Source organism: Psittacula echo, assembly GCF_963264785.1.
Source record: "Psittacula echo genome assembly, chromosome: 4".
Taxonomy (NCBI): Eukaryota; Metazoa; Chordata; class Aves; order Psittaciformes; family Psittacidae; genus Psittacula; species Psittacula echo.
Window position 1 is genome coordinate 25,049,574 of NC_137738.1, and position 20,610 is coordinate 25,070,183.

Genomic DNA, 20,610 nt, shown 5'->3' on the forward strand with positions numbered 1-20,610 from the left:
CCTTTGCTTATTTTGGTACTCTATAAAATTATATAGTCTTAAGCTGAAATATAAGAGCATACACTTGCTATGTGGTGGTAAAGCTTTTATTTTAATTCAAAAGTCTGGGATGTTTTGTTTTCAATTCTTTAATGTATGGTGTGTAAAAGAAAAAAGCCACACATGAGAGGAAGCACTTACGCTTGGGAGAGGAGTATGTTTGTACTAAGATACTCCTGAATGAAAGAGGTGGGTTTGATAAGCTCAGCACTATGTGCTAACTGTATGAATCTAAAAATCTGCCCACCCTTCATGTGGTGGAGCAGAGGCCAGCCCTTGCATGAGGCTGGATCTTTGCCTGGGAGGGAGCCCCCCCTCAGTGTGTCCTCCTGTCATTCCTAGGGAAGGGATTTATTGTGATGTGTGTGTGGATGACTTGGACAGAAAAGCCATTACCTAGAAGAAACACTTGTCTATATTTGCAGTTTGTGACTAAAGAGGTGATAGCAAACTTAGCTGATGGCTGCAACAAGGTGAGGAGTGCACAGCTGTACATTACCAACAGGAGAGGGCTGAGCTGCGTATCGGGTAACTTCTGGCAGCTTATGAGGAGTTCCTGACATGAGGAAAAGTGCCCGTATTGCCGGCAGGGGTTCGGTGGGCACTCGTGATGTACAACATGGGGTTTGGGTTTGCGTTTAGTGGGGCTTTTTTCTTGTGCAGTACAAACTGGGTTTTCTTTCTTCTACTGAAGGTTTAAGTGAGTCTGCATTCTTTTTAGAGATCCTGCCCAATTTCTCTGATGATGGAATGAATAAAACCCCAACCCCTGCTCTAGCCATGCCATGTGCCATCAGTGCCAATTGCACAGAAAAAAATTGTGGTGCCAGCCACTAGTTTGAGTTTTTAAGCCCTTACAATGCTCTTGAGCAGTGTTTTTAATAGAAATAGGTAATCATATCATCTTAGGATTTGGAGGTTTCCTTGTTCATGGCCTTTTGGAAAACTAGGTCAGTGCTTCCTAAAAGTCCAACTGCAAGCTAAGCCACAACAAATCCAGCTGCGTTACAGAGACGGAAGGTACTTCAGTGCTTCTGCAGATGTTCAACTGCCGGGGGTTGGACTCTCCCAAGCAAAGAAGTGTGCATGTCCTGTAGTTATGAGCTAGTAAGGTGGGAGTAAGTACAGCTGGAGCCGTCTCAGCCAGAAGCGCTGCGGAGGATGGGGAGAGCTCCAGGATGTCAGAAAAAGCTGCTGAGAGGCAAGCAGAAATTGAGTGCAGCAGCTTTGTAACTGGTGTTAATGAATGGGCTGTGGTGCAGGTAGAGCAGCCCCTCAGCCCCAACGCAGCCGCCCTGCATAGGTTGAGGGGAGCGGGAGGCCTCACCTTGGTGTTATAGCAGGTTTGCCATCAGTGTGTGCAGCCTTTCCCCTTGCTTGGAGGCACGAGCTGCCTCCAGTGCAGCCAGCCTCTCCTAGGCTCACTGTTGCAGGAAAGGGGCTGAAATCAGGACTTGGCCAGTAACTAACCTGAATGTGGCTCTTGCTTCGTTCTGTCTGTGCCAGAGCACTGGGAGCAGCAGGCGGATTCAGCAATGAGTCAGTTGCTATGTAAACTTGGCTGTAACTTCAAATGATGGTAAATGCTTAACACATTGTCAACGTCAAAAGAGAAAAAACCAGGAAAATGTAAAAAACCTAGTATTTACTCACACAGGTGACTTGATACACAAGGGTTACTTGAGCAAGCTTTTTGTTCACTTTTCTGGTCGCTGTAGAGAAATACGGTCCTAGAGGTTACTGAAATCAAAACTGGGGGTAAGACAGCTCGAAAAGGTTTTCCCTCTAACCTTTTCATGCTCGAACACTGTTTATGACAGTGGTTTGGAGCAGATGCAGTTCACACTGATGATTCTGGGATCTGCTGCCTGGTTAGCATGCAAGGACTGTAAAGGGTACTTGTTCCTGTCAGCATTAATTCTCCCTTAGCCAGGATCAGGCGGCTGCTAGGACACCTCTGACAACTGACGTGGCATAAAAATGCAAGTGCGTGGTTTCTGGTCCGCGTGCGGCCTTCGTTCGACTCCCATTCACCTTTGTTAACGCTGCTGCCACTCTGTGCTCTGGAGAAATCTGGTTCTATGAGAAACTTGTTTGCCGTAGAGGGGAGACTCGTGCTGGGGAGGAGCACTGGTGGAGCACGAGCTCTGGCACGGTGCTGATGCCTCCAACAGTTGCAAAATAAAAAGGCCCAGAATAGCACCGAAGATCTCTCTGGACGTAAATGCATGCTTAAAATACCAGTGGTTGTTTACACAGCGAGAGACACACAGAAGGCTGGATTCTCCTCTTGAGTCCCCATGTAACATACTCAGATGCAGGCTACAGCTGTGTTCAGGCCCTGCTGGACTTTCAGCTTTGTGGAGCTGTTGAGCAAGTAGGTAAGACAAGCCCCTGTATTATGAAAGGGCCTTTGTCTTTGTACTAAGCAGGTAGCAAGAGCTGGGGGAGAGGAAATGAGCAAGCCCCAATGGAGGCATTTACTGCAATAGTGCTTTTTCTGAAAGAAACAACACTTGGCTTTGCTCCCATGGTGCTGAGAAACAGGATTTGGAAATAGGTGAGCTAGCAGAGGCGAGCCCCCATGCAGCATGGTGTGCAGAGAGCAGAGGTACGTACCCAGAACCTGGCACCTCCGCACTGTGCGCGCTGTGTCTCCTCTGCTTCGTGCTCCCCGCTGCTGTCAGAGCGCCTGGGGTGCTGTGGGGGCTCAGCCCCGCACGGGAGCGCTGCACCGGGGGTGTGAATTGCTGATAGCAAAACAGGGTGTTCTGTGTGGATGATCCCCGCACCACACTGTGCTGCTTCTGCCTGGGGTTTTACAGACACTGCGCCTCTCAGCAGGTCGCAGAATCACAGCGATGGTGGTTGTGAGGCCCTCTGGAGATGCAGCTCCTCCTGTTCACGGCAGGACTGCTGCTAGCACTCAGGGTATGTGGCCAGCTGAAGCCTAAAACCCGCAGGGGTGGAAGCTACATGACCCCTCTGGCCACCTATTCCAGCGCTGCCCTGCCCTCGCAGTAACACAGTGTGTCCTGCTGTCTGGCCCCAAGCTCCCAAGATAGAGTTTGTGGCCATTGCCCCTGCTGCATCAGCTGCAGCTATCGAGATGTGTTTGCTCCATCTTCATAACTGTCCTGAGGTAACATTAGGCTGTTATTAGGTGACCCCGCAGCCTGCTCTCCTCAGACCCAGTCCAGTCCTTCCAGCCTTTTTCCAGTGAGTCGTGTGCTTGAGCTCCCTGAACACCTCAGGAGGCCTCCACTGGAGCATCTATGGTTTTCCAACATCCCTGTTGACCGAGAGGCCCAAATCAGGACCGTAACATTGGACACGCTCCCTCAGCCGTGTCACATACCGGGGGATAAGTGCATCCCTTGATTTGTTGGACCTGTATTTCCTGATGGAGCCCAGGCTGTGGTTTGCCTTATTTGCAGCAAGAACGCTCCCCTGGCCCATGTTCAACTTGGCGTCCCCTCTATGTCCCATCCTTCAGAGCAGGGCGGCTGTTCAGCTAGCTGCTTCCCAGCCTCTAGTGGACACGCTCCTATGAAGCAGCTACGCTGTAGTAATAATAATTGATAATCAATTGACTTGTTAAATAGCATCTCAAAAAGAAACGTTAGTTGTAAATTACTTGTGCAAACTAAATATCTTGTGTATTCTCGTTGTTTGCTTTGAGAGACCTCGGAGAAAGCACTGTGATAGTGCAGTAAGAACTCTTTCAGCACTTACAGAGCAGAGAACGTTAACACTTAAATCTCACAACATGTGTTTGGTTTCCAGACCTAGGACATTCCTTCAGTCTCACCTTCGTGTGAACTTGCTTGCCCCTTCTTTACAAAGAGAACTATCTATCTGTCTATCTCATCTCCTGCATTGAGCAGGAGCCACCAAGCACCATTGTGGCTGCCAGTGCTCAAGCCCACTGGTGGGCTCCTGTTCTGGCTGTGATAGGAGCTGCTGCTCTGAGAGGAGGCTGTGCAAGGAACCGCAGTGCTGCGGTCTGCAGGGCAGCACGCTGCACCCAGCCTGGCGTGGTGCTGAGGAGACACCATGGTCTGCTCAGAGGTGGAGGAGATGGCGGAGACCAGGAGATGCTTCCAAAAACCCAACATCTCCCTGGAGCTTCTCGGGAGGGGGCTGCTGCTCCCGCAGCCGCGCTGGCACAGCCCCGGGATACTCGTGTGCCTCTGGCACTTGGCAGCCGGCCGGGCCTTTCTTGTTTCTTCCTTTAAGGAAACACCCATGCAAGGGACATGAGAGACTCCAGCGGCTTCTTTCAGCAGGTCTGAGCACAGAGAACAAAGAGAAGTTTTCAGGAATGATCTTGCTTTACAGATACTGCATTTAAAGGTGTACTATTCAGCAAGCACCAAGTACGAGCATCCTTCTCTAGCTCCAGAACAACCAGCGACAATTACACTGCTGGAAGCAAAGGCTGCTGGGGGAAGGGAGGGAGTGCTTGGGCTCCTCCTTGAAGGGCGGCTGTATCTGAGGTGTTCCACTTAGCGTGGATCCCACTGGAGGTCACCGGTAGATGGACAGGGCTGCTGATGGTACCTGTAATTGAACTCTGAGCGCTGTCAGGTTTGGTGCCACCACTGGAGGACATGGTTTGATGCAGGGCTGTGGTTTGAGGCATCTCACAATCTGGTGGTCCTCTGGGAATTCAAGTGTGGGAAGGGTGGCTGCACACGTGTGTCCATGTAGCGTGTGTGTGCACAGGGGCATCCTTTGCTCTGCTTGAACCGAATGTGATTCTGAGGGAGCAGCTTGCTGGCTGTGCGGCAGATGATCACTCTGTGACCTGTTTAGATGCTCTTGAGATGCACAGAATCATAGAATGGTTTGGGTTGGAAGAGACCTTAAAGCTCATCTAGTTCTGACCCCCCTGCCACAGGCAGAGACACCTTCCACTAGAGCAGCCTGGCCTTGAACACTGCAGGCATAGGGCACCCACAGATTCTCGGGGCAATCTGTGCCAGTGTCTCACCATCCCCATGTCTAATGTAACTTTACCCTCTTTCAGCTCAAAGCCATTCTCCCTTTGTCCCTACCTGCCCTTGTCAAAAGTCCCTCTCCAGCTTTCTTGTAGCCCCTTTAGGCACTGGAAGCTGCTCTAAGGTCTCCCTGGAGCCTTCTCTTCTCCAGGTTGAACAAGCCCAGCTCTTGGCCTGTTTTCACAGGAGAGGTGCTCCAGCCCTCGGAGCATCTTCATGACCCTCCTCTGGACTCACTCCAACAGGTCCACATCCCTTTCGTGTTGGGGCCCTCAGAGCTGAACACAAGTACTGCAGGTGGGGTCACATCAGAGCAGAGCAAAGGGGCGGTATGGCCTCCTTCAACTGGCTGGTCACACTGCGTTTCATGCAGCCCAGGATGCAGTTGGCTTTCTGGGATGCAAGTACATTGGATGAGCTTGAGTGTCCATGTGGGTACCAGAGACATATGAACTGAGGTTTGGCATCCCCAGTATGAGGATGAATGGGGATACATAAAATGGTGAGTAGAAGTGAGCACTGATTGCCTTTTGGGATGTGAACGACCATCGTGCCTGTTAGCAGGTGTAAGAAGCCCTCTGCAGTAGTTGCTGGGGTGGGACTTTGTGAGCTTTAGGAAGAAGGGGCTGCTCGTTTTTTATCCATCTGGGAGTGTGAGTAGTTGAAGAACTTGGCACTTGGATACAAAGAGGTAAGAAACCGAGTCAAACAAGTTCTGCCACAGCCTCCCGGTGCTGCCTCAGGGTGACCCTCAAGGGCTTTAAGTGCTGGATGAAAGTGTTGTAAGCACAGCATGTGATAATCACTGGTAATGCCAGATTTCTTGGGGGAGCCCGAACAGAGCATCATCCCCTCTATTTCGAGAAACAGGCTGCTGGAATTTTTTTTTTGCTCTATATTTGCTTTGTGAAGGACTCCTGCAACAGCCATTTGTGATAATGTATCTGCCCAGTAATAAACCAGCTATTGGCTCCTCATCCTCAGCAGTGGTGCTACTACTTCAGCCAGAGCCTGAATGTTTCCTGACAAGGAAGGGGATGTTAGCTGCCCTTTAATTGCTTCAGTAACATATCCTAAACGTTCTGCTGGTGGTGGCTGTGGGCACCTTGACTGCAAACCTGCTCAGAAGAAGGAGCCATGGGCAAATTTGGGCTGGGTGGCTTGCAGGCAAAGACATCTCATGTGTAAATGCACACCGTGATCACCATAACTGATCACAAGCTGTTTGCCAGCAACAGGAGAGGTGAGGAGCTGCTGTGTGGGGAGAGAAGCTGGCTGAGAGCAGATCTCCTGCTGCTCGTAACAGCATTCGACAAAATAAACAAGGAGTTTAAGAAAGAAAGCAAAATGCGTGTCCTCTTCAGAGCGTGAAGACAGAGAGGGGCAGCTTTGCCTCTGTGAAATAGATCACCAGGCTGTGGCAAGTCTAGAGGAGCCCTGCAGTGGTAACTGCCCACTCCCACCGTACATGGTAGGTACTGCCAGTGAGCTCCCGGCATGTTCACTGGAGGGCTCTGACACAGCCGTGCTCATGACAGACGGCAGAAGCGAGAAAGATTAAAACGTTGTTCTCAGAATAAACTGCTCTCCATCTTTAAAACAAGCACACTGAGGAACACTGTGACCCATTCCTGCAGAACAGGCAGACTTGTTGCTGGGTGGCTCTCAGGCGAACTGCGAGCCCGCACACACAAAGGGAGCACATGAAAATGTCTCAGGGTGCTGCCAGACACGGGTAAAAGCCTGCATTTTCCTCAAATTATCTCATGCAAGGCTTCACCTTTTCTTCACCAGCCTGTTCACCTGCCCCCAGCTGAAGGTTTAGCACACATACTTGCTTAGTGTAGCATTTTAAGCGTGTTCCAAGGCCTTGCGTCACATTAACAAGAACTCAGCTCCGCTTCTGATGTGTGATTAACACTTGGTTCTTCAATTAAAAACAAGAAAAAAAAATCATCAAAGGATCACCTGAACACACCATAACACTGGTTTGTTTTGTTGGGTTTTTTCTGATCAGTTTTCCAAGGCAGTAGCAATGTACTTATCTCAAACTTTAAATGGAGCAAACCAAACAACCGGTAACTACTGAGCTCAAGCTGAATGCCTGCATAGGAATAAGGGAAGTACAGGAATTAGTCTCCTAAGCTGGAGAAAAACTTTCACTTGGGAGCTCATTACAACCAAATTCACACAGTGCTTCACTGTTACCGGGTTGCTTACCCCAGAAATAACAAACGTACACCCCAAAACCCCAAAACAGATGCAGCAACAGGAGGTGACCTTTCCCTTGCAGCACTGGAGGACCTCGGATGTGTGGTGACACACAGAGAACAGCTGGGGAGCTTGCAAACCGCAGTGAGCACCAACACCTCCCCAGAATCTCTGCTTGGGGAAGGATACAAACGATGAGTTTGGGGTAGCAGCTGTAGTTACCTCTGCTGTCTGCTTCAAAGGTTCCCGGGGTTTGAGTCAATCGCACTTGTTGATGGCTGAAGCATGACACTGCTAGTGCAAGGCAGTGAAGAGCAGAGGCCAGCCGATGACACGCCTCTACTGATGGAGTTGGCAGCCTCTTGCTTTGGCAGCAACTTTCCTTCCTGAAGGGCTTGGAGGGTCACTCTGTTCACTGCAGGGAGCTGTGCAAGCCTGCTGCAGGGGACTAGGAAGCACCTTATCACAAGAGTATAGTTCCTGCAGGGAGAGTGAGGTGTGGAGGCGCAAATGGGGCCATAAACCCATCTATTTGTTTTGGTGGTGTTTTAGGTTGCTTTAAGGGAGGATCTGACTAACTTCAGGGATTAAAACTAAGTCTGCTTGTCAGTCACCACTCAGTGACCAAGTAAAATAAACAGGATTTTAACAACTTCACAGTAGCTTAAAATTGCCACACTTCATTCTCTCCTTCAGGCTCAGAGGGCTGAAAACCAAACATCTTCAAAATCACTATGTATCTTCCTTTCTAGTAACTGTCTGGTAGGTTTTAATTTGAACCTTGATAAAGCAAGAACTATCACATCTGTCATTAGCAGCAATACTTAAAGTAACAGTACCAAATTCTGACAATAGAACACAGATGTATGTTACGTGTTTCTACCAGTGACTCATGGCTCACTAATTAAAAAAACAGGGAATTGCTTTCGAATGTTAAAATCATTTCTATTAGGTTACTCTAACTTTTCTTATGAATGCATTCTAATTTATGACAACTCACAACTTTGGGAGTGGGGGTTTGGTTCTGCCCCTCTCTCTCCCTTCCGGTGGGGGCTGGTAACCCATCAGTCACTTTCAATCCACTTTCCATAGCCGGTGTGGCAGCAGCTGGAGCCAGCACTTCGAGGAATTGTGCCAGACTTTCCCCTGCACGCTTATCCATGAACATTCTTCTCTCTGCGAGTGCAGGCCCCCTCCCTTCCAGGCCAGCGAGTCCTGCTCACAGCTTCCCAGTCTTATCCCCCCATCCCATTCAGCAAATGCTGACTCCTGGTTAGTTCAGTTCCACCTCAAGTTTTAGTAGATAACGAAGCTCAGACGTGTCAGCCAGAGGGCCTGTGCTGCCTCTTTCCACATTTTTCTGTTAACATCTGGCATACTCTCTTTACACTTTGCCCAGTGAAGCAGAAGCATCAGATGGACTATCTATGCAATGCAAATACATCTAGAATTTCAGTTATTGGCCAAAATTGCTAATACTGTAGTTAAGCTGTTATTGCACTAATAGTCTTAAATGCAGTAGCTTAAACCAACACCAGTTAGCACCAGAGAGGATTTAATGCTGCAGTTTTCCCAGATTTTTTAATATACATAGTCCCATGATGCTTCTCCCTTTTTCTCATCAGTACACAGTAGCTGTGCACTTTGAAGGATGCCATTATGCACATGCTCACTTCTTTCCTATCACTACAGAACAGCATTTCCTTCTTTCTCTACAACTGCTCTTTGTCAAAGAGTAAGTTTTCTTCTGCATGCTTTTGTTTCCTAACCCACTCGCCGCTGAACTGTGATCTCACAGCCAAAAGACCCCCTGCGTAGGTTGCAGTTCCTTTTCTTAGGTCAGATAGGAAAGAACTCGGCCATGTATTAAAATAGAAGCTTGCTAAATCCTGGTTCATAGCTCACTCAGTTTCTCACTGCTGCTCCAAGAGCTTTATGAACAACTCTCACTCCTAGGGGCAGGAGTTTCCCTCCCTCTCACCCTTCACCCCTCCCCAGCACTGAAGCAGGGAGAAACATTTTCCTCTTCTAGGAAAAGCTGCCAGGTAACTTCTGAGTTCAGATCTTGCACTGAGGACAGAAGTGTTTCACTGAGCTGAATCAAGTTTTCTGGAGACATTTTATATCTATCAAAAGAGTGTTCTCCAGAAAAGTTATCTTTAATGTTTTCTCCAAAGAAACAAGAGGAATAGGTGAACAAAAGGAAATGCAGTATACAGGTTTGTTTTCTTCTTGTAGGAGGCTAATCCACAGAGGGTGAAAGTTTAATTATCTTAGCATAAATAGCATGTTTGTTTAGTGCTCTCAAGTATACTTCCAAAGTAAATAAGTAGAGCAATGCTGCTGTTTACACCCGGATTCCCAAACCTCCCCTCATCAACTTAACAGCAGATCACAAACTCTCTCAGACTAAGTACAGGCGGAGGGAAAGGATTATTTTTGCTCAGTGAATGCTTTTGGACACCCAAAAATGCTTAACATAATATAGCATAAATAATATTGTGGAAATACATATACATATATATATATACGATGTATATACTATGACAGTGGTGTAGACAGAAACAAGCAAGGAATGGAGTATTATGCCATCACTCTTATTACCAATATGCAATTAGACTTAACACTGTATTGCCAAATAAGATGGTCTCCTTGAGATTATACAGTGCTACTTCTTTTAGCTGAATATGTACAGTGAAATACACAAAACCATGCCTTTTAAAAATAATCTGCTGACCATTGCTAGTTAGAATGTAAATTATTACTGCACCATTTGTAAGGAAATATCTTAAACAGAAGAGCAAGACTTTTAATTGAGGAAAAAGATCACTTACATAGCTTAGACTGCTTCTGAAGTGTGATTTTATGCTTAGTGTCACACAGAACAAAGCTGGACATTCTTTAACTTCACAGTGTATATCAATGATCTGAGGTTATTCTGCAGCTGAAATCTTACAAAGACTACCGATACCACCCATCCTGCATAAGCAAAGCATTCACCTACTGTTTAGGCATTCCTGTTTGACAAACAGCACAGTTAACAGTAGCACTGAAGTATACATTTACTCAAGAGAACAGCTGATGAAAATATTTTCCTGCATTTAAACCAGATGTAATTACAACTTTGCTAAAATGAACCATTCCCTTTACAATGGAAGTTAAAGCACTCCCAAATCATTGTCATAAATCCTCTGTGACCCTGTAATAGCACACATCAGTTCCCCAGTGTTTAATAGGAGGTCATTCCTAACAGTGTACAGAGTCACATACACACATGAAACAAAGAAAGGCTTGTGTGCTGACTTCACAGATTCACCATAAATTTCTTGCTTGGATTTGCTAGGACAACAACCATGATTTACCTCACACACTCACAGGGAAGCCTGCCATTTTTGGACCACCTCCTCCCAAAGCTCTACTAGACCACAATTCCTCTGTAGCAGACTATGAATCACTTCTTTCATTGCCAGTTTGTTTTCTTGTTGGATCAAGATGACTGCCTTCATAGAAGATTTTGTTCCTCACTGCTTCTTTAAGCATTCTTTGCCGAATTCTTTGTTGGGCCAAATTGTACCTGCAGTAAAACCTAGAGGAGGGGACGAAAACACGATTCCCTGCTTCATATGAGTGACAGTATCAAGTCAGAGCTATTCAGCCAGCTGAAAAGTTTAAATCACATATAATAATGCTAGTAAAATTCATCGTGAAATGTTGCATCGTGAAAATACTCGAGTAACTGCTATTTCTTTCAGGCAAGCATTATGGAGCCACTGAGGAGCAGGATGTACAAATCCACTGGAAAATGCTAATTTCCATAAAGTGGATCTTAATTTCATTACCATTTAGTATGCTGCCTTTGTAATCAGGACAGAAGGATGGCAGAGGTAAAGGAAAAATCGAAAGACTTAAGACAGAAGTAACTGGGTGGTTTGATCTCTTAGCAGTCAAGAAACAATAGCGAGTTTTTTTAAAAAACACATTAACATAAAAGTTCAAAGGCACTGAACCCTTCCTTTACAAAAAAGAAGCATTTTGGGAGAAAGAAGAGGATGCTTTGCTAAGCAAGTTTTTTACAGAGTTTCAAAAACAGCGTGGAAGGTCAAACAGGGATCACACTGCACAAAGCAGACAACATAGGTCTGTCAAAATTCAGGAACTGTTTTACATACCAGTATCCTAATGTGGTGCAAATGAAGCCACCAACTGCAAAGTCACAAGATCTTCTAACTCTACCTGGAAGAAAAGACAAATATCCTCAAAAATAATTAGAGAAAACCCCTGGGATTACTTCCCATTATTAATAAAACCTAACAGCAAATAGGAATGAATTTTTCTTAGCAAATAAATATATAAAACACAGAAAGAATAAGTACTTACTAGTTGCTAAAAAATATCCAAGGCCCGCAACTAAAGATCCCACAGAGCCATAGAGCACTGATTCTCGTGCACATGGGACATTCTGAACATCAAGAAATCCCAGGAGTTTAAAGGACTGCAAGAAAACAAAACAAAACATAAATTAAACACACTACTTTTGTACAAGTCCCTAATGCCAACGCCACTGTAAAATCGACTTGTTTTCTTAGCAATCAAAACCAACCACTTGAGGATTTTCTATTTCCAGGGTTTTACCTCAGCAAACATGAACATGCACAGCTTTATCAGGAATGGTTCTGGATAAGTTAACTATTGATTTAGACAACATCACTTTGTACAAACCTGCTGATCCATCCTTTCTACTGAATATTATAAAAGAACTCTTTTAGTCTTCCTTTACATTCCCCGCCAAAGGGAGAAAACTCTTAAGAATCCAGGATCTTTGTTCAAAACTAAAACACATCACAACAAACAGATAAGGTTGCAATTAATTATGCAGTTTAGTTATGCCACATAATGTCTATATCTGAAGAGGCAAGTGTGCTTAAAAAAAAGTGCCATTACTGGTGAACGCACATGTAGAGAACCTTATACTGAATCCTGCATAAAACCAATTATTTAATTTTAACCTAATCCTATGTACATGCAGCAGCTGTGCACAGAAACTTGTCTATATACAACATGTGTTTAAATTAACCTACTCGTAAAAACGACTCAAACTACTTCATACTCAGTCTCACATCTACAACCTACCCTAGCTTGTATCTATTAGCTTTCTATTTAATTCTCAAACAGTAACTACATGTGGCATTCATAAACCCAGCCATGAACTGACAAATACGTTTTTCACCTTAGAGATGCCTACACTGGCTTCTGCATAATTCAAGTCTTCTTGAATATACTCAAATATAACTTGAATGTAACTTGTATTTCCCACCTGACAGACATCCCTGCACATGCACATGGGCACCACAAGCCAGAGTGAGAAACTAAGTACAAGGCCTCAAAATGGCATGGATCAGGGCGAAGGTGGCTGCACTGTAGTAACATCTGTGCCCCTGCCTGCTATTAACCTGCTAGGGATAGTGTGAGAATTCATCTTCTTGTATTTAAATTGTTAGACCATTAAATACCACATGTGCAACCGTATCAACACCCTGAAAGACTATTTTCAAATGGTTTAATTTTTTTCATAAAGCTGTTATACTTGGACAAAGTAGATGAAGATGGAGTACTACAGCCAACTGTTTGTGGAGGGCTGACAGCTCTGTGAGAGAAGTCGTTGTGAAACACATCTGACTGTGGTAACAGGGATGGCAAGCGCCTGACAACAGCTGGATTTGTATGCAAGTATGGAAATCCCCGTCAATAATTTTATCCATGCTCCCCATGGACAACCATCAGCTGTTTCCCCATAATCCCTGTGTACAAGTGAGACAAAAAGGATTTGGTCTAATCTCCTAATGAGTAATTTCAAGTACTCCCATGTGAAAGAAGTCACCTGATATGTTGCTGTTGTTGGCTAGGAAGGTATCCCTGCTACATCCGTGCAGCATGATGCATCCTTTTAAAATAGTATTTCACCTGTTGCTATACTTGAAATCACTTGTTATGACCCTAACTATTTCTAACTTAGTGGCGTTACGAAAGCCTGTCATGACAATGTTTTACTCATGAACAGTGGGGACCCCGAGAGGGGTCCGTGGAAATAAATAAACACGACACACACATCCCGCCACCAATGTGGCCCTGTGGAGCCTCAGAACTGCCATCGCTTTCCAGGAGTTGTTCCCTAATTATTTCCTCTGGGGAAAAACCAGCGGGGATTTAAGACTGGCCTGCCGTAATACCCCGTCCCCAGCGTTGGACTCCCACTCGGCTGCCTGCACAGCTCATCCTTTCCCTCACCTTCCTACCACCGCCCGGCTGTCCTTACGCGCGGCGGGCGCCAACACCTTAAACCTCCTGAATGGCCCCACGCACAGCCTGTCTCTGTGCGGATCACAAACCCGGCCCCCCACCGGGGCTGCCTCTCGGCCGCCGCCCCGGGACTTCCCCGTCGCGCAACCAAAGCAAGGCAGGACTGTGCCCGGGATCGGCACGACTCCCTCAGCCGCCCACCTCAAGCCGGGTCGGGGGCACTGGGGTTGGCGTGTGTGTGTGGTTAGCACCCCGGTGCTGGGGAGGGCTGCGGCGCCGTACGGAGCCCCCTCCCCCTCCCGCAGTCCTCCATTACCTTCCTCGGCTCAGAGTCGCCCTCGCCCGCCATGATCTGACAACGCCTCCCCCCTCTCGCGCCGCGCACCACCAAGTGCCGACTACGGCCGTCTAGAGCAGGCAGACGGAGGAAGCCGCTCTAGCCGCGCCGGCCCGCCTCATCTCTATGGTAGCCGCGGGGGGGCGGGGGCGGGCGGGAGCGCCGGCGCCATTTTAGGTCCAGCGCCGAGATTCCAGCAAAATCCTTTGTTCGGTGAAATGGGTCACGGCGCGGGGCGCGCGCACGCACGCACGCACGCACGCACATGCGCGGGAGGGGAGGGGCGGGGGGGGGAGGAGCGAGGGGGAGGGAGGGTGGCCTTATGGCCGGGGCTGAGCCCAGCTATTAAAAAGGGAAGTAAGAGGTCTGGGAGATGTAAGCGTGCGCAGCGGATAGCACCTGGTGAGAGAAGGAGCTGATGGATCCTTGTCTGGGTGCGGGTAGCTTGAACGGCGCAGGCTGCGGGGAGGGAGGAGAGGGGAAGAGAGAGAAGAGGTTGTTTTCAGTGTCCTTTGCAGGAAGCAACCCGGAGTGCTGGAATGAGATAAGGAAAAGATAATGTGGAACTGAGAGAAAAGTACCGTGGTGGCAGGGGAGGGAGGGGGAGGAAGAACTGTTTCAAAAGAAGTGCTCTTGATAATGGTCTCCTGTGGGACATCTACACTAAACTGGACAAGATACACGGGGGTTCAGTAGGGATGTGTGGAAACAGGTGCACATATATAAGATAATCACTTGGTTGTACCTGTAGTAATAGCTGAAGAGGTGGATAAGTAATAGAGTAAGTAGTAAGTAATATCCTCTAACTAATAGAGAGTAGAGTTTTAATAGTTCTGTGAGATACTGTGAAAATACATTTGGCTACAAGAAAATAAGCCCCTACCTGCTAAGTAGTGAATTAATTGGGTAGGCTCAGTTCAGGACTTTATGTTTTATCAATGAAGTATAACAAAGGTAAGAGACAATCACAGTTTGATTTAAAAATCTTCAGACCTTGTTAAAGGTTACTCATTCATGCATTTTTGGGGGGTTTTTTAATCCTATGCTAAATAAAATGGCCCTTTTCACACACTGAAATTTAAACTGGCTTGAGTTTTATTACTTGCTTTGGAAGCAATGTACACATAGTCAATTTTAATGTATCACTAGTTGAAAAGTGCTACTGTGCATTTGCATGAGCTAATTTACAGCTCTGATGGATTTGAAACAGCACCCAGTCCTTCCCAACAGCTCCTGTCTACCACTGTTTATACCATTTTTGCAGGCAATGCTCTGAATTCGTGGAACACATTCAGTAAATTTACTATTGTTTTTAAAAGATCAGTAAACAGTGCCTGAATTGTGAGTAGGTTAGACTGTTTAAGGCTAATGTATATTATGTATATAGTGCTACAAGCAGGACATTTGCTATAATATGTGAAAACCAAAATCATTGGCATAATCTCTCTTTGGAAAAAAAATGTAAATGTCTGTTTTTATCTTGGTTGGTTTAAAAAATGGAATTGCATTTTGTTAAGCAATGACAAACATTGAGGGATATAGTAAGAAATCCCATGAGCTTGCTAATATGTTTGAGATTAAGAAGTCCACAATGGTGAAAAACAGATAACTGCTTTTACTGCCATGTTTTGAAGGAGATAATTTTTTTCTTTGAAACAAGAGATTAGTTTTAGAATGAAGGTGCTGGAGAAGACAGTACACAATAAAGCATCTTCTGTCTGATAGTCAAGGACAGGCTGAGAAGTGCATGGTTTTCCCTACCTGTCATTTATCGCTTTTCCACTTAGCCAGATCACACTGAAATATCCACAGGCAATAAGTGTAACATTTTTTTCTCTTCTCTTTGATACTCACTGCTGCAGCTCACAGTTCTGCTTCACCTCTTTTAGAAGTTGCTCTGAAATAATTGCTATGACCCTTTGTGGAGTTGCAAGTACACAGAGGGCTGCCTGACAGTGCTTGGGATCAATGAAGTCACTTGAGCTGTAGCTTCCTTAGCTTAAAAGTAGAAGGGCTACTGATGTGACACTGAGATATCCTGAAGTGCACTGCAGGCTTTCTCTTGTGGTGGTCTGTAAGGACCTGAGAAACGCGCTGGTCTTTTGAGAGCAGTGCAGATTTAGGTCAAGTTGCTCTGCTGCAGATGTGTTTTGGAAGGTAGCAGGACAACAGGTTCCTGCGCTAGTAGTTGAGGCATGCCTCAAGGCAAATTTTGGAGATGTCCAGCAGGGCTGTTTATCTGTCTTCACGGTCACACTGAAGACAGAAACAAGCATTCTGTAAGCTGTGAAAGCAAGTGGTACTTAGAACTGCCACAAGTCAGAAACAGGTTATTCCACTCATGTCCTCAGTTTTCATGAGGGTGTATGTCCTTCAGGAGGAGGACATTATGTTACTGGGTGCAAGTGTGTAGGAGTTAGGTATTTTGATAGTTTTGTGCTGGTAAATGGTTATTATGATGGCTGTAGAAATACTGAGCAGTAGGTTATGGCTGAGTAACCACCTTTGTGAGGATGGAGCAGGCATGAGGACTGTGTGCAGACTGCTGTTGCCAAGGCAGTCAGCAACCACGCTTGTGCAATTGAATAAAAATAATTATCTTTTTTCCCCAAGCATTAATGCTAATGCAAATTAAATTTCAACTGCAAGGCAATTTTATTCAGGTTTGGCTTCGCTGATCATTTCTGTAGGTTGACTTATTCCTAACTACCTGTACAAACGATCTTTTCAGCTGCAGCACTTGAGAGATGTTAAGTCAGTGTGCTCTAAAAGCCAAAGAAACAAGGGCAGGCTTCTGATGGCTTTATTTCTTCTGCCAGATCTTTTAATCTGTTTATGTTATTCAGTCATTTGATTCAAAAAGGAAGCAGAGTTTATATTAAAAGAGAAGGCTTATGTAAACCGTAACAGTTACAATTGCAGCTATACTGTTAGATGTAGAGCTACATTTAGAATTTCCTGACTTATTAGTAGCAGTTGGACTTAGGGATGCTTCTGACTGAAAATAGAACAGAGTTTTTTTTAATTAACCAATTTTTTTTGTATCATGTGAACTACTTCTGTTTGGGCTCTAAAGCATGTCTTAACTGTATTCATGGCAAAACCTGACACACTAAGCTTTCTTGCAAATCACTGTAATACACTTCAAGCAGATGGTGGTAGTATTTATTTCTGCCACTTTTTGGTCTGTTTTTTTAAGTTGCAACTTTGTAAGATGTAGAACTCATTTTCTGAAACTGAAGACATTAGAGATACATGCTATTTCTGAAACAAATCTTAATAGTAATGACCTAGTATCCATAGGGTGATAAAAAAAGGAGTGTGGAAGGGAACATTTCTCTTGCCTCAAAGCTGCTTTACTTGGGCCTGTTTCATTCCTAATGTGTTCATCTAACTTTCTTTTAGAACTTCCTGTTCCATTTTGTGTCTTTATCTTTTCAAAGTACAGTAGCTGTCCTGAGGTTTCTGTCATGAGCAGTGTGGAAGGGGCTTATTATGAACTCTGAGACTCATGTTCCACGTCTGTCATATGAATGTGTCACGCTTAATCTTTATTAATTCCTGAGGGAAAACAGGAGACTAGAACTAATAAGATACTTGTTTAGTAATTGCTTCTTCTGGGATGTGGTTTCTGAGAATTCATAACTGAAGAAGGTTTTGCCAGTAAGAAATCCATTTAGAAATAAGCTGTTTAAACAGCACAACAGAACTAGAAAACTCATTGGGGGGTGGGGTGGGGTGTTAGAATCTATTGAAGGCTATGAAATGCTCAGACACCTTCTCAGGCATGAGGCTTCCCTCAGCAGCAGTGCCTGAATGATGCAACTTGGGTATTCTGAGGAAGTGCCATGGTGTGCTTCTCCTGTCCCTACAGTTTTCCCTATATATCCAACACTGGCTAAATTAACTTTCTGCATTACTCACTGTGGCTTTTGTGGTTTTTGCCAAGATTAGGCTAAAGCCCAGAGAAGAAAAAGCACCTTCTTACAGCTTTAATGAACTGGACAACTGTTTAATCTTTAACACAGACAGTGATGTAGTATAATGATATCACTGAGCCGAAGAGTCAGAGAGGAGACTAGTGGTGTGCCAGGAGCCACTTCGACGATGTGTTTTGCATGCAATCTGCCATTAAAGTAGATGTATAATTAGCAGCCTACAGGGAAAGAGGAATCACATCCATGGAGCAGAGTGTGTCAAAGTAGATGCTAAAATCAGACAACTGGAGAGGGTGTTCAGAAATGATGCCATGTATCAACTAGAGAAAAAATGTGGTGCATCAGGTAGATCTCATTCTAGCTTGTTATTTTTTCCTTTTTTTTTTTTTCCCCCTCCCTTTTTTGGAGGGCTAGGGTGAGGGAGTTGGGGTTTTTTATTTTAATTTTGTAATCAAGGACTGCATAGGTTAGAGTAGGTTTCACTGACTTGTCCCCACCCCACCTTGTCTGGTAACATGACTGCTAGTACCTTGCCAGATGCAAGGTGTTTTGTTCCACTAGCAGAAATGGTGTGTACTCATATGACAGCCACTATCTAAAATACATGGAAAGATTCAGAGAAGCCAAGGTATGTTTTTTTGTCATGCTACAAACACTGGTTTCAGTATGCTAGGGCAGGAACCTCTATGCAAAATAGCACACCTTTGGCAAGGGGCAAAGGAAAGCAAGCTTACGGCTTCAGAAGGGTCTCATGAGAAACAGCCAGTCTGCAGGGCTGAGATTTGAGAGATCAAAGTCAAACACAACATATTATTTCCAGACAGTTGTTCCAGATTTGCAGGCACCTCAGGTGTCCTGCTGTGGTGTCCAGATTCTCTGGCAAGAATTCAAGCTTTTTCTCATTCGTGACAGGAATAACTTCATGTCGTGCACACTGAGAGTGTTAATTTGGCATATAAATATTTCTGTACCTGGTGTGATTTCTGCTGCTTTCTGAGAAGGATCAAAGATTAAAAATACCTTCATATCTTGTTGCTAGTGATTTCAGATCCAGTGTTTTTCCTCTTTCCCTGATGCTACACTGTGACCTGGCCAGCAGGCTGAGTCTGTTGGTGACCGGCTACTGAGGGCTACAACCTTCTGTCGTATTTTGATTTTGGAGGATTCTAGTTTCCTGTCTGAAGCATTGGGTGCTTTAAAATTGGGCTAAGGTCTGTTACGCCTATGGATTAACTCTACAGATCACCTGATGCAGGACAGCCAACAGAATTTGGTGAAGGGCAGAAACTGTGCTCTGAGGTTTTGGAAAGTAGTAGAACAACTCTCTGGGTTGCTGGGGGAATTGATCCCAGCTGGACCAAAGGGATTTGTGTGCACCCTCTGCCCTGAACTGTTAGTTCTCCTGCCTGTACACCAATGCACGCAGCATGGGGAATAAGCAGGAGGAGTTAGAAACCTATGTTAGGTCAGTAGATTGTGATCTGGTGGCAATTACAGAGACATGGTGGGACAGCTCACATGACTGGAACGTGCTCATGGAGGGCTGTGTCCTTTTCAGGAAAGACAGGCCAGCCAGGCGGGGTGACGAAGTTGCTCTTTACGTGAGAGAGCATCTACAATGTACTGAGTTCTGTCCTGGCACAGATGAGGAGCAGGTTGAGAGTCTATGGGTGAGAATTAAGGGGCAGGCTGGCAGGGGTGATACTGTTGTGGGTGTCTGTTACAGGCCACCAGATCAGGGTGAGGAAGTTGGCGAGGCCTTCTACAGGCAGCTGAGAGTGGCCTCACAGTCACAGGACGTGGTCGTCGTGGGGGATTTTAACTTCCCTGATGTTTGCTGGAAGGACTACTCTGCAACCCAGCCACAGTCCAGGAGGTTCCTCCAGTGTATGGATGATAACTTCCTCATGCAAATGGTGGATGAGCCAACCAGGAGAGGAGCGCTGCTGGATCTCATCCTCACTAACAAGGAGGGTCTAGTTGAAGCAGTAAAGGTTGAGGGCTGCCTTGGTTGTAGCAACCATGAAATGGTGGAGTTCAGGATCTCGTGCGGCAGGAACAGAATAGCGAGCAGAATTGCAACCCTGGACTTCAGCAGGGCAAACTTTGGCCTTTTCAAACAATTGCTGGGGAAAATCCCATGGGCAAGGCTGCTCGATGGTAAAGGGTCCCAAGATAGTTGGCTAGCATTCAAGGACTGCTTCTACCAAGCTCAAGATCAGAGCATCCCGACACGTAGGAAGTCAAGGAAGGGAGCCAGGAGACCTGCGTGGTTAGACAAGGAACTGCTGGGTAAGCTCAAATGGAAGAGGAGAGTTTACAGATCATGGAAGGAGGGGCTGGCCACTTGGGAGGAATATAAGGCTGTTGTCAGAGGATGTAGGGAGGCAACTAGGATGGCTAAGGCCTCCTTAGAATTAAACCTGGCGAGAGGGGTCAAGGACAACAGAAAGAGTTTTTTCAAGTATATGGCAGATAAAACCAACACCAGAGGCAAGGTTGGCCCACTGATGAACGGGATGGGTGCCCTGGTGACAGAAGATACAGAGAAGGCAGAGTTGCTGAATGCCTTCTTTGTCTCTGTGTACTCTGCTGGAGGCTGTCCTGAGGAGCCCTGTACCCCTGAGACCCCAGAGAAAGTCGGGAAATTGGAGGAGTTTGCCTTACTTGATGAGGACTGGGTTAGGGAGCAATTAAGCAATCTGGACATCCATAAATCCATGGGTCCAGATGGGATGCACCCCTGGGTACTGAGGGAACTGGTGGAAGTCATTGCTGGACCACT

The 20,610-nt window shown here is 45.8% G+C and overlaps 1 protein-coding gene across 3 annotated transcripts; it reads right to left on the minus strand.

Moving 5' to 3' along the window:
• Positions 1–7,673: 7,673 nt before the first annotated feature.
• On the minus strand, positions 7,674–14,142 carry COX20 (cytochrome c oxidase assembly factor COX20). 3 transcript variants are annotated; one of them, XR_013956689.1, is made up of 5 exons: positions 13,867–14,142; positions 11,631–11,745; positions 11,423–11,486; positions 10,616–10,839; positions 7,674–7,733 (listed from the first exon to the last, which is right to left on the minus strand). XR_013956689.1 is itself a non-coding variant. In XM_080616626.1 (4 exons), the coding sequence occupies exons 1-4, from the start codon at positions 13,897–13,899 to the stop codon at positions 10,698–10,700; spliced, it is 354 nt and encodes a 117-aa protein (XP_080472752.1). In that variant the 5' UTR covers positions 13,900–14,142; the 3' UTR covers positions 9,339–10,697. The 3 variants fall into 3 exon arrangements, 1 of the variants encoding a protein (XP_080472752.1); XR_013956690.1 differs by lacking the exon at positions 7,674–7,733 and adding an exon at positions 8,272–8,678; XM_080616626.1 differs by lacking the exon at positions 7,674–7,733 and having other exon boundaries at positions 9,339–10,839.
• Between the last annotated feature and the right edge of the window lie 6,468 nt (positions 14,143–20,610).